Below are 14,697 nucleotides of genomic sequence, written 5' to 3' on the forward strand. Positions count from 1 at the left end.
CTCAAAAAGTTGAAAATAGAGCTACCATATGATCCAGCAATTGCACTCCTGGGTATTTACCCCAAAGATACAAAAGTAGGGACCCGAAAGGGTACGTGCACCCCGATGTTTATAGCAGCAATGTCCACAATAGCCAAACTGTGGAAAGAGCCAAGATGTCCATCAACAGATGAATGGATAAAGAAAATGTGGTATATATATACAATGGAATATTATGCAGCCATCAAAAGGAATGAGATCTTGCCATTTGCAACGACGTGGATGGAACTGGAGGTTATTATGCTGAGCGAAATAAGTCAAACAGAGAAAGACATGTATCATATGACCTCACTGATATGAGGAATTCTTAATCTCAGGAAACAAACTGAGGGTTGCTGGAGTGGGAGGTGGGGTGGGAGGGATGGGGTGACTGGGTGATGGACACTGGGGAGGGTATGTGCTCTGGTAAGCGCTGTGAATTGTGCAAGACTGTTGAATCTCAGATCTGTACCTCTGAAACAAATAATGCAATATATGTTAAGAAAGAAAAAAAAAAAGAATGTAGCAGGAGGGGAAGAATGAGGGGGGGAAATCGGAGGGGTAGACGAACCATGAGAGACGATGGACTCTGAAAAACAAACTGAGGGTTCTAGAGGGGAGGGGGGTGGGAGGATGGGTTAGCCTGGTGATGGGTATTGAGGAGGACACCTTCTGCATGGAGCACTGGGTGTTATGCACAAACAATGAATCATGGAACACTATATCTAAAACTAATGATGTAGTGTATGGGGATTAACATAACAATAAAAAATTTAAAAAAAACAAAAAAATATATGTTAAAAAAAATAAATAAAAGATGGGAGTTTTTACTACTTTTCTGAGTTTCTACTGTTCTAAATACCCCCTCCTTTCTCCAACCTACCCAGAGGCAGATGGTTAGGGTTAAAAGAACATATGAAAAGTAGAAGAGAGGGCACAGCAAATCAAGTTAAGAGCTGGGGTGACCAGCTAGAAACAGCAATGGAGTCTGGGAGGCTCAATACAGATAATATGCTTTATGGTAAATGCATTCCACCTATGTGGCGACTTCGACATATAAAAAGAAACTGAAAAAGTCAAGAGAGAAAGAAGCATCAGCAGGGCAGCTGTGCAAATGGGATACCTTCTCTGTAATGCCGTTGAACTTGGCCAGGATATTGAAGAGCGGCACCTGAGGGATAATGAGCTGCTCTTTCTCGTCCTTGTAGAGGGGAGCAGTAGGGAGATCCAGAGTCAGGTACATGAAGGTGGACTCCACCATTGTCTCCTGGTACTCGTCATTATGCAGCAGCTGTTCTTTTTCTTCTGCTGGCTAGAGACAAGGGAGAAGAGAAAGGAGGGAAGGAGTGTGAGCAGTACAGAGACCACCACACACATGGAAAGAAACAATGTTTTTGTTACATTTACTTCATTTTGTTTTGAAGTGAATGAAGAGGGTGCCCAAGAGACTGGGCATTTCATGGGCAGCAGCATCACCTACCTCATTAGGGTAATGCAAAAACTGATGGGCTTCCATCTTCAAAGAGATTTTATTTAAATACCAGAATATTTAAAACGCTTTCAGATGATCTAGAAAGCTCACCTGAGCTTTCTGAAAAATCACGCCAGCACCACCCAGTGGCCGGGCCACTTAACCAGCGGACTATACCCTCCCATAACTCCCACACTTCGGCACACTGGCATGACAGGAACCTGAGGAACTATCCCTTGGCCAGTGTTTTACAGAACCTCATCCTGGGGCAAGAGGACTTGACAGATCTCTAAGCCTCTCTTTGTCAACCCTAAATCCCCTCAGACAAGATAAATCAGGCCAAGAGTCAGGTTCAACCCACTCACCAGATCAGGATGAGGAAGCTTTTTAGTGAAGATCCTCATGGACCCCTGGAAAACATCAGTCACAATAGCTGTACAAATAGAAATCAAAATGCAAATTCTGTCAGGTTGGAAAGCGTTTCCAAATATAGTCCTAACTTCTAAATTTCTGAAATAAACCAGCATCTTCCAGCATAAGACCCAAAGCTCTCACTAAACACAGAAGTACCTGTATAACACATACCACCACCTTCATCATTATTTGTGTAAATAATTATTTTATGGCTGTCTTCTCCACAAGATGCCCTTTGATCCTCCAGCACAGGGCCTGGCCCATAAGAGAAAAATTAAGTGTGTCTGAAATGAATGAATGATTTATAAAACCTAGGGACTTACGAATCACAAAGAATTCACAAGCAAAACAAGACACGACCAAAGAATTTCCCATAACCATATGCTGTGTGCAAAGGAAGAGTCCACCTTGTGCTAGACATAAAAGAAAATCCAGACTAAGGGACGGAGCAGAAGAGACCCAAAGCAAAGAGGGAAAGCACAACAGGGTTCTAGAATCCAGACAGGACACGAGTAACAGAACTCAGAGGCACAGGTTGAAGGCATCTGGTGGAAGAGGCAGGGCCACCTCGCGTAGAAAGAGCACCAGCCCACAATTCCACATCAATAAACATCAACACCAAAAAAAAATAAAAAATAAAAATAAACATCAATACCAGCAGAACCGAGGAAAAGGACAAGATAAAAAACTGCATTCAGTCTCCAAAATTATTAATCTAGCTTGGCAGTCTCTAAGCTGAGAGTTATTTCTGGCATTCATGGAAACTAACTACTGATATGCCACCATGGATGTTAAGGGACACAGGACTTGAAGTCTGAGAATCTGTATGGAGGCCAGCCTCATTTCTCCATGTATAGGCCCAGAAGGAGGAACCAGCCTTCACTCTGCTTTACCAGTCAACTTAGAAGCCAGGCAAACACTCAGTGAGCCCTCCTCACGTCAACTCTTGCACTACCAGACTAGCAGCTGACAACATGCTGCCCAGCCCCTCAGTGTGGAACTGGGTCAGGGTTTCTAGAGTATAATTATATCCATTTCCATGTATTAAGCATGCCATTGGATTAACCATATCCTAATCTTTTTAAATGGAGAGGAGCCTATTCAGGAATAAAATTTAGCTCACGTGTACATAAACACTACCCTAAGACACCAAAAATCAACAGTTAAGAAAAGGATAGGAAGTTGCAAAGTGCCCGTAAAAGGAAGCAAACAAAAAAGAGCTCTCTTTTACAAAAGAACATGACTTACTCTTCTTTTTCTTCTTTGTGCCCCCCAGCGCTGAGTGTAGAGCATTCAGAAACCAGGACAGAAAGTCAACTCCATCCCCTGGAAAAGAAGGAAGGGGGGGCATGTCGAAGGTGGAAATTAGTACAACCCAAACCATGCCCTGGTTGGCAGGATGCCACATTCCTGGTTTTCCTCCTTCCCTTCAGGCCACACCATCCCGTCCCGTGGGCATCCTCCTCTATTTGGCCATTAAATGCTGGCACTCCTCAAGGTCAAGCTCTTAGTCTTCTGATCTCTACTCTCTCTCTGGGCTCTCTGACCCAACCAGGACCTTCAATTATCATCTCTACTTCAAACCTGTCTCTCACCACCCACCAAAAGCCAGTATTGAATTTCTCCTCTAAATCACTCCTCAGCCAGAATCATGTTTTTAAAACTAAGTTTGATGTCACATCTTGGCTTAAAAGCCTTCACTCGCTCCCCACTGGTGTCAGGATATAACCCAAGCTCCTTCCAGTGGCACCTAAACAAGATGATCCAGTCCCTCCCTCCCACCTCGGCTCTCACGCTGTCCGCTGGACTCCAAGCGCCCAGCTACTGGCAGCCTTCCATCTGTTCCGGGCACGTCCACACTGCTGGCAGCATCCTCTCTACCTGGAGTGCCCAGCCCCGACCTAGCTCCGCTGTGCCTGGAAATCAGCTAGCCCCTCCTCCGCTCCGACCCAGCCGGCCGCCCATGTGCTCAGCTGGGGCTCCTTGCTCCACGCCCCCTCCAAGAGCACACTTCACTTCCTCTAGCACAGCACTTACACCCTGGAGTCACTTTTTTACACAACTATCTTCCCCACCAGAATGGGAGCTCCTGGAAGAAAAAAACTGCTGCTTATCCCCGTAGCTCTAAAACCTATGACAGCAGCAGGAAGAGGTGGTGAATAAACGGACAGGAGGCAAGAGGACGCTGTATGAGATCCAGGCGCTAAGAGCTCCAGAATGTCCACTTTACTCACACGGCAATAATTAGCTGGACTTGGAGGGATGAAAAGAGTCAAAATAGGTCATCGGAATATCTAGTCTGCAACATGACAAAATGAGAAGCAAAGGTGGCAAGTGCTTCAAGCTTGGTGCCTTTCCCAGCCTCCTAGTTTTCCCCTGAGCCATACAGTTTAGTTTACCAAATAAGACCGACTTTCTATCCAGCTCAAGTCTCAGGACTCTGAGCAGGGCAGGCTGATGAAAGAGGAGTGAGGAACCCAATCACGCTATCAACTAGACACCCGGTTACTACAAAGTTTGCTGCAAGCACAAGTAAATCTGCTCATCAAACTAGTTTTGTTGCCCCACCATCAGAAAAGATGAAAGACTTGTTCCTTACCTTGCTTGGTGATCTGAAAGGTCTTCTTGCTGCAAAGGACAACAGCCTGAAGCATCTCATGGGGAGAGACATGTGCCTTGAAATTTCGAGGGTTCCAGAGCTTTCTCATCAGCTCTCCAAAACGCTGGACCAACAAGAACATGATATCCCCTGGAGGACGCTTGATGTTCTTATAATTGTCTTCTTCCAAGAAGTAGTTCCGGAGAGGAGGAACATTAGACAAAGCCTGGAAGTTGAACACTCCAATTAATCCAGGGCCCCTGTGCACAGCCCTGGGGATAAGCTCTTCTACTAGAACTGGGCCTGTGATGGCCTTCAAGAGTCAGAAGGAAATGCTCAGGTTTAAAGTTCATGTTATACAAACATCCTCTGTACTAAGTCACATAAAGTCCAGTTCTGCAGACACTTTACTGACGTAGACATGATGAAGTTTTGTTAAGACTTTACTTTTTTTTTTAAATCTCACCTTTTTTTTTTTTTTTAAAGATTTTATTATTTATTTGTCAGAAGTGGGGGGGAGCACACAAGCAGGGGGAGTGGCAGGCCTAGGGAGAAGCAGGCTCACCATTGAGCAAGGAGCCCGATACAGGACTTGATCCCAGGACCCTGGGATCATGCCCTGAGCCGAAGGCAGACACTCAACCGACTGAGTCACCCAGACATCTAATGATTTTACTTTTTTTTTTTTAAGCAATCTCTACCCCCAACATGGGGCTTGAACTCACAATCCCAAGATCAGGGTCACATGCTCCACCAACTAAGCCAGCCAGGCACCCCACGGAAGTTTAAAAAAAAAGTATTCAAGTCCCTAGCCACTGACCAACTTTTTTTTAGATTTTATTCACCACTGAACAACTTTTTTTTTTTTTAAGGTTTTATTTATTTATTTGACAGAGAGAGACAGCGAGAGAGGGAATACAAGCAGGGAGAGTGGGAGAGGGAGAAGCAGGCTCCCCGCTGAGCAGGGAGCCTGACACGGGGCTCAATCCCAGGACCCGGGGATCATGACCTGAGCTGAAGGCAGATGCTTAACAACTAAGCCACCCAGGGGCCCCTGAACAACTTTTTTTTTAAATAATTTCCTTTATTTACTCTAATCAGGCCTGTGACTATGTTTAAAATCATCTTAAAATTTGGTGTTTTTCCCAAAGTGGTATTTACTAAGAGAACGGTAATATAAAATAAAATGAAAGAAAAATGAATTATATATAAAAATGACACAAAATGAACATATATGTAAAAATGATTAATTCTGTTAGGATCAAGGGGCACCTGGGTGGCTCAGTCAGTTAAGGGTCTGCCTTCAGCTCAGGTCATGATTCCAGGGTCCTGGGATCGAGCCCCACATGGGGCTCCGTGCTCAGCGGGGAGTCTGCTTCTACTTCTCCCTCTGCTCCTCCCCCCCTGCTCGGTGCTTGCTCTATCTCACGCTCTCTCTCTCAAATAAATCAATCTTAGAAAAAAAAATCTGTCAGAATTGAAATGGTCAAAAGTTTAGGAAAACAAAAATACATTTTAGCTCATTAAGCAAAAAGATAAAGCCTAGCCATGTTGGTTCAGGAAGAAATACATGCTCATTAGTGTGAGCTACAAAACTGGGAGGAAGACCACAGAACAGACCCAAAATAAATAGTTTGCCCACAGGCCCCTCCTGATGGGTTTGTGAATCCTTACCAACAATGCTTACTATGAGCACAACCTTCTATGGCGAGGTAATCCATTTAGAAAGGAGGACCAAGGTTTCTACTAAACACCATAAACCCAGGTATCTTCGAGGAAGACAACTCAGGACACAGGGAGCACCGTAACAACAGATGTGATTAGGAAAGCCCCTACAAGTTTAGCTCAGATAAACAAGGACTTCATGCATAGAGAAGAATTATTTTAAAAAACTAGTTACTCTCTAAAGGAAAGGAGTACGGATAAAGTTCTTCCTAGTTCTCAGTCATCCAAGCTGTGGAGGGAGGTTGCTCTCCGGCTTCAGCAACCATTACAAAAAGTATCAGAGAGAAATTATTCAGCCTCCAGAGGGAGTAACTTCATCCATTCAATCCCATTCTAGTGGCAATAATATCACAGAGGGTTTGTTCATCTACTTATTTTATAAATAAAAACTTCCTATAGGAACTAACTAGAAGGAAATATTTGCAACACATACAACAGAAAAAGGCTAATATATATCTCTTAGAGCCCAGTGAAATAAACCACCAATAGAAAAATGAGCACGTATGGCCCAACACTGCATGAAAAAATCTAATCAACTTTAGAAATTAATAAAAAAAAGGTATGTTATACGTATCAAAATGGGGGAAAAAATAACAGTGTAACAGTGACAATGCAAAATGAAGAACCCTCTCTTGTGTTGTTGATGGGTTTGTGAGTTGCTATAAACACCCTACAGCCTAGAATCTAGGCCCTAGATACATTAATACAAGAGGTGATGATTAAGCTATAATTCATCCACGAAATGGACTAACATGTAATCATTAAAGATGCTGCAAAAGCAGAGGTACTGGCCTATTTCAGAGGTATTACAGGTTTGGTTTCAAACCACCCACATAAAGCTAATACTGCAATAAAGAGAACCAAATGAATTTTTTTGGGTTTCCCAATGCATCATAAAGTTTATATTTACACTATACCATAATCTATTAAGTATGCAATAGCTTATATCTGAAACAACAATGTACATACCTTAATTTAAAAATACTTTATTGCTAAAAAATGCTAACCATCCGGCCACCTGGATGGCTCAGTGGGTTAAGCGCTCTCTCTCCTCCTCTCTAATAAAAAAAAATGCTAACCATCATCTGAGCTTTCAATGAGTCACTCTCTTTTTACTGGTGGAGGGTCTTGCCTCCATGCTGATGGCTACTGACTGATCAGGTTGCTGAAGGCTGCGATGACTGCGGCAGCTTATTCAAAGACAACAATGAAGTTTGCCTTCTCAATTGACTCTTCCTCTCATGAACAATTTCTCTGCAGCACATGATGCTGTTTGACAGCATTTTACCCACAGCACAACTTTCAAAACTGGAGTCAATCCTCTACAACCTTGCTACTGCTTTATCAATTAAGTTTATGTAATATACCAAATCCTTTGTTGTCACTTCTACAATCCTCACGGCATCTTTTTTTTTTTAAGATTTTATTTATTTGACAGAGAGAGAGAGAGGGGGCAAAAGCCAGGGGAGCGGCAGGCAGAGGGAGAAGCAGGCTCCCCACTGAGCAAGGAGCCCAATGCGGGACTCGATCCCAGGATCCTGGGATCATGACCTGAGCCGAGGGCAGACGCTTAACCGACTGAGCCACCCAGGCGTCCTGGATCCTCACAGCATCTTCACCAGTAGATTCCATCAAGAAACCACTTTCTTGGCCATCCATAAGAAGCAACTCCTCATTCACTAACATTTTATACGACTGCAGCAATTCAAATATAATAATAAATTGTGAGAATTATCAAAATGTGACAATCATGAAGTGATAAGTGGTGCTGAAAGACTTCTTCGACACAGGGTTGCCACAAACCTTCAATTTGTAAAAAGCGCAATGTCTGGGAGGTACAATAAAGAAGAGCGCAATAATGAAGTATGCCTGTGTTGATTTCATAATATACCTTTAAGATTTTATTTATTTTAGAGAGAGAAAAAGCGCGAGAGCACGTGAGCAGGGGGAGGAGTAGAGGGAGAGAGAGAATCCCAAGCAGACTCCGCACTGAGCAGAGAGCCCGAAGCAGGGCTCAATCTCACAACCTTAAGATCATGACATGAGCCAAAATCAAGAGTTGGACATTCAACCAACCAAGCCACCCAGGCACCCCTTTCATAATATGCTTTTAAGCCAGCCCAGGACAGAGTACTAGAGAAAGGAAAGAATGAAGCCTTCACTTTATACTTTCTACATCTTCCACCCACCCTGTAAGTGTTTATGTCTATAAATTTTTTTAATTAATTTTCTTATCAATCAAGCAAGATTATTAATTTTCTTAATTGTGTTTACCAACATTTTCTTATTTTTCTACAATGTGTATATGTTACTCATATACTTTTTTAAAAAAACAAAATTTAATTGCAAATAGGACAACTCTGGCTTTCTGCATTCCCCACTTTGGGGCTTAAGCACAAGAGCAGGATCAAGACATCAGACAACCAGCACAAGGAACATCCGCACTATCAAAAAAAAAAAAAAAAACATCGTCCCGCATCGGGCTCCCTGCTTGGCAGGGAGTCTGCTTCGCCCTCTGACCCTATCCCCTCTCATGTGTTCTTTCTCTCTCATTCTCTCTCTCAAATAAATAAAATCTTTAAAAAAAAAAACAAAAAAAAAAACCATCATCTCATGCATGTGTTTCTTTTTTGGTACTACCAGGCCACACACACATTCTATCCTTTATTCCCTGAAAACCCCAGAGGCCCTGAGCCCAAAGGCTAGAAAAGGCCTCACCATTTGGCAGCAGCCCTTTAAGCAGACACAGGAATGTTGTTTGGTGCAGAATAGTCAAGTACAGGGGTGCCTGGGTGGCTCAGTCGGTTAAGCATCTGTCTTTGGCTCAGGTCAGGATCTCAGGGTCCTGGAATCAAGCCCCATGTCAGGCTCCCTGCTCAGCAGGGAGTCTGATTCTCCCTCTCCCTCTGCCCCACTCGTGCTCTCTCTCTCTAATAAATAAATAAAACCTTTAAAAAAAAAAAAAAAAAGTGTCAAGTACAGTTCTCCGCAAGACTTGGTGTCTCCAAGAACCACTGACTATACCAGAAGAGTCATTTCTTGACTCACCTTCATAGTGTTCCCAGGTTACCTCCTCCCCCAGTTTCCATCCTGATCCTACCTGAAGGACAGCATTGGCATAGTCGTTGGCCTTTATGTTATTCAGGCCCACGATGCCTGGCAGGTAAGTGGTACCATCATATGCCCGGGACAATTTGGCTTGCTTGTCCAAGTTTGCAATCTGCTGCTTTGTGAAAGTGGGCTTCAACACATACTGCAAAGCAAAAGAAAATTCGAAGTTGTTGTAGGGCTGTCTACAGAGTTCATAAGATATATTTGAAATAGCAATTTCTCCCCAAAAACAAAAAACACTTTGGTCATGAATGTCTCACCACACACCTAAAGGGCTCCCAACAATAGGTATAAAGGCTAAGGTAACATAGAATAGGCCCTCACCACATTACTAATACAGAAGGGGATCTCTGTGTTTAACCCAAAATCACTGAATCTAGGTCTTTCCTCAGACCTCAGGTCTGGCCAACTCCATGACAAAGGACTGTCAGAAACTGGAGGACACTCAGGTCTCTGCAGGCAGCAGGAGTCTGAGTCTCAGGGGGGAACTAACAGAGCCAGCACGGACCAGCGCAGGTGCAGGAATGTCTCCCCGCCTCTGCAAACCTGAGATCTCATGAACTCCCTGTGGCTGGAGGGGCAGGAACCCAGTCCTAGAGCTACGGGGGTCATCACATAAAGGGCTGAACAGAGGTCTCTACTAACTCACTTTGAAACCTTGCATTTATTTCAGTTTCTCTCTCTCCAAATACTGTAACTACTTTAACCTCAACTATTAATAGGTCTATAAAACGTATAAAAGTAACAAACAATGTTTCAAACACTCTGAACACCAAGCTTTCCTTAAAAATGAACAGAGCATTCAGCATGAATATATAGACACTTGCTAAAAAGGAAAGTAGTAACAGTTCCAACATTAATCACACCCAAGCGTTTTAATGCTCTCCACTTAAGTACAATGACTCTTGGCACAGATCACGCACCAGAGACCGCAGATGGGATGCACTGGCCATTCTGGCCGCGTCATATCAAACTAGCCAGGAGCTGGTATGCAGCTTGGTATCCACTGTCCTACACCAGGCCCAATTCGTATCCCTACTCCAAAGTGTGAAAGGGAATATATTTCACAAAAATGCTTTCACCCCAATTAGAAGGTAGCCATATTCCTTTAATCCTCTCACATTAAAAGCAGAAATAACAGCTAGGCTGCAGACCACAGACCACAATAATGAATCCTGACCTTCTTACTCACATCTCCCTGGTTCCTCCAAAAGGAAAAGAAGCCTCTACAAGCCTAAAGGACTGAAATTCTTCCCTAACCTCGTGTGAGGCAGATCCCCAGGAGCCCTGGGATGGCTCCCAAGAGAACTAGTTCCAAACCAGCCTTTCTTGGACATACTGTGATGTCCTCCAGCGAGGAATCGATGATCTCATAGTTGTCTGGAAGGCAGTAGAACTTGAGGGTGTGGAGGTTGAGGAAGACATGGTGGCTAAACTGGACGCTGTGAATGTAGGCATGAGACTTCAAACCCCGGCCTGGAGGGAAGGATGAAAGGCTCTAAGTGTAGGGCAGATGCCAGAGAGGAACAAATCAAATTGGATTTTCCTTTCATAATTTTGTCCTGGAACATGTTAATATCAGCAAAAACAAAGTACTATGCCATCCGTGCAATGAATCTCTTACATGAACTCTTCTCATCAAAAAATTAGCAAGGAAGAATAGCGCATTAAGTGCTTTATTCCCTGGCTGGCATAAGACATTGTTAGGGAAACTAATTTCATACACATAAATGTGAAATTTGTGTGTGCGTGCAGCTGTGTATAACTTAGTTCCATATTACCTAAAATTAAGACTATCTGTGCATGTATCATATATAACAAATGCACAGACATGCACAGATATGTACATATACACATATGAACATCCTATGACAGTCCACCACCATTCAGTCCTGAATTTCCAAATACCCACGTTCAGGACAATCCTGCACCTACGTACCTTTGTTCACGTTGCCATTCCTTTTTAGAATCTCTCTCCCTTAACCCATTCAAACCCCCTATGTCCTGCCAGTTCAAGTCCTACCTTGACCTCCTCTGCGAATTAAACATAAACACTCCAGCTAACACTGATCTTTGCCTATTTCAATACCCATAGTCCTTATTCATACTCAGTGCCAAACAGTCCAGCAGTAATCCTTATGATCTTATAGAGTTTGCTGATCGTTTTATCTGTTAACCTTGACTATTTATGAGCTCTTTATAAGTGCAAGGAACGTAGTTTACATTTCTTTTGAATCCTCCAGTATACTGTGTACATAGCATTTGCTTGGTCTGAATGAATTGAAATAATAAATTTCCAGAAAAAAACAGAATGAAAAAGCCCTCAGAGCAAAAGGATTTTCAAAAAAAACACATGACTACAGAAAACATCAGAGATTCAAAAACTCACAGCCTTTGAGTTCTTCTACACAGCCTCAACTAGTTCCTTCTCCCTTTCATATGTATATAGGTTCCGACTGGAGACTCTCCTACTGATTTCCTAAGAGTATCCCAATTTCCTGAGAACAAAGATAGGGATTCTCAGATATGACTCCTGACAGCAGCTTACTTTCTTTAAAAGAAAAAAAAAACCTCTCTGGAGCAGACCGGTAGCTGGCACTGAAAACTTAGCAAGTTTATAACACACAACATTACTTACCCTGGAAGTACTTGCCACACACGAGACAGGCATATGCATTGATATGTGAGAGGGAGATGGAACACAGCTTCTCAAAGTCAAAGTCCAGGACACTCCTAAAAGAACCACACAAAAGAAAAAATAATTAATAGGGAGAGGTGCCTAGGAAAGCACCCAAGTGCAGCAGCATTGGCTCCACATTCCACAACGTCACATAGCATCCTTCAGAGATGGTTCAACGACCATACATAAACTGTGCGGAACATTAACTATTCCTCCCTAAACATTTAATATAGCACCCCTACCCACCAAGCCCCAAAGCAGTGCCAAGGTATCTCTACTAGACACACAAAGCAATGACCCTCTCTTTTTAAAATTTACAACCAGTAGAGAACCTTCCACTGCAGTTGCTTTCTCTGGAGGAAATGCTGAATGCAGGACTAATGTAACAGGGCCCCAATGGCATTCCAAATTAAAAGACTGGGGATGGGGGCACCTGGTCGGCTCAGTCGGTTAAGTGCCCAACTCTTGATTTTGGCTCAGGTCATGATCTCAGGGTTGTGAGATCTAACCCCAAGTCAGGCTCTGTGCTGGGTATGGAGCCTGCTCAAGATTCTCTCTCTCCCTCTGCCCACCTGCTCTCTAGGAAAAAAAAAAAAAAAAGACAGGTAGTGGAAGGACATCAAAAGAGTGAACAAACCCTTTTATAAGAGAAAAATCTATTTTTGTCCATAAAGATAAATGGGAAACCTGAATATTAGGAGAATACCTACAAATAGATCTACTTATTCAACTGCAAAGTAATGTTATATGAGTAGTGAACAGGTTAAGGGACAAAAAAACTTTACTTCCATTGAATCCACAAGTGACAAAGAGATTTCTCCTCAAATATTAACTCTAATTAATTGGTAATGATCCCAGTAAAGCTGCAATGTCCATTAAAGGAGGCAATAGCTACAAGTGGATATTTACATTTAAATTTAAAATAATTAAAATTTGAAACTGGGTTCCTCAAGCCATGTTTCAAGTCCTCTCTAGCCATAAATGGCTTGTACCTGTCACAATGGATAGCCCTTGTAAAGAGTAATTCCATTACTGAGAGAAGTTCTGTATCTAATCTATATATTAGACAGCACTATCTTAGAGCATAAGTTGAAAAGCATCCTAAGATGTCAACTGGGATCAGAGAAAAGAAACAAGGACAAGGTAACTACTTCTGCTTTAGGACATATTTTTATCTGTTTTTCCTTTCTCTGATGAATTCCGGCCACCTAAAGTAGTACCTAGCACATAGAGAGTGCTCAAAAGATATTTAAATTTGCTACTGTCATTTTAAGAACACCATGTACCCTGTTATTCCATCAAACAAATTCAAGATAAACTAAAAGCTCTTTATGCACGTTCCCACCCTAAAAAAAACACTCCGACACTTTATATTAAAAGGCAAAGACTAATAAATATGGCAAGAAGCACAATTTTCTGGGAAGAAAGCTTTAAAAGGGATAAAGTTTGTGAACGTGTTATTCTACGTACAGCTCAAAGAATTTTCTGCATAGATTCCATTGTTTTTTGCTGCCCTCGGCATCCCTGTTCTACTAACCTGTTAATGGTATCCAGGTATGGGCAATGGCGGCTCCTCCGGTCCTCGGAATCCACGCGGCCATTCTTTGCTAAAAGGAAAATCATCACAGACTGTGAAAATGGGAAACCTGTACTCAGGGTCAACTACTAGTACAAACAAAAAAATGAGAAAAACCCAACAGGATGAGCTCCTACACAGGTGGCCCAGCAATACACCAAAAAGCCCACTAATGGAAAAAGCACCAAACTGGGAGAATATATTTGAAACACATATAACCAACAAATGATTCATTTGCAGATTACATAGAGAAATCTGGTGAAGCGATAAGAAAAAGACAACCCAACAGAAAATGAGGAATATAACCCTCATCAACAATCAAGAAAATGCCAATTTCCTTGTACGATATACCACTTCACACCTACCAGAGAGGAAAAAATAAAACCAGAAAATTCCAGGTGTTGGCAAATACAGAGAGCAATGGAAATGCTCATGTACTGCTGGTGGGAGTGTAAACTGTTACAACTTCCTGGAAAATAGTACAGCAAGATCAAAGCTGAAAATATGCGGACCTTTGACCCAGCAATCTTTACTTATAAACGAGAGAGAAACTTTTGCACATGTACACTGGGAGTACTTTACTAAAAACATTTATAGCAGCGATATTTAAAAGGGCCCAAACTGGAAACGAACCAAATATCCACCACAAATAAAATGGATAAACATATTCTGGTATATCATCAATAGAACACTATATAGCCATAAACATCTATTTGGATGAACCTCAAAAATATGCCTAGCAAAAAAAAAAAAAAGGAAAATCAGAAGACCACATAGAGTATGATTCCATTTATATCAAACACAAAGTAAGACAGTACTACTTAGAGATACATATAGGAGGTAAAACTAAAAATAAAAATAGACATGATGAGAAAAATTTCAGAGTAATGAATTCTTAAGCAAGGAAGGCAGGCAGATACAACTGGGAAGGGGCCTATGGGAGCTTCTAAGGTACTGGTTAGGTGCCACTTCTAACTCTGAATAGCATTAGGAGACAATTCTCCATGGGTCTCTCGTGTTTCTGCCCACACTGTGACCAGAGGCACTGTCCGCCTCCAGACTACCTTGTCAAGGATATTTGTATAGTAAACGCACTGGGGGGG

The 14,697-nt window shown here is 42.3% G+C and overlaps 1 protein-coding gene across 1 annotated transcript in view; it reads right to left on the reverse strand.

The window, feature by feature from the left end:
* The window catches only part of USP39 (ubiquitin specific peptidase 39), a 30,089-nt gene that overhangs the window by 14,208 nt on the left and 1,184 nt on the right, over nucleotides 1-14,697 (reverse strand). The window contains exons 2-9 of the mRNA XM_032410539.1: nucleotides 13,556-13,625; nucleotides 11,977-12,071; nucleotides 10,678-10,814; nucleotides 9,328-9,480; nucleotides 4,503-4,728; nucleotides 3,152-3,229; nucleotides 1,855-1,922; nucleotides 1,142-1,330 (exon numbers count right to left, since the gene is read on the reverse strand). Of these exons, the coding sequence (XP_032266430.1) occupies nucleotides 1,142-1,330; nucleotides 1,855-1,922; nucleotides 3,152-3,229; nucleotides 4,503-4,728; nucleotides 9,328-9,480; nucleotides 10,678-10,814; nucleotides 11,977-12,071; nucleotides 13,556-13,625 (1,016 nt within the window). The remainder of the gene's footprint in view (nucleotides 1-1,141; nucleotides 1,331-1,854; nucleotides 1,923-3,151; nucleotides 3,230-4,502; nucleotides 4,729-9,327; nucleotides 9,481-10,677; nucleotides 10,815-11,976; nucleotides 12,072-13,555; nucleotides 13,626-14,697) is intronic.

Source organism: Phoca vitulina, unplaced genomic scaffold (assembly GCF_004348235.1).
Source record: "Phoca vitulina isolate PV1807 unplaced genomic scaffold, GSC_HSeal_1.0 scaffold12, whole genome shotgun sequence".
NCBI lineage: Eukaryota > Metazoa > Chordata > Mammalia > Carnivora > Phocidae > Phoca > Phoca vitulina.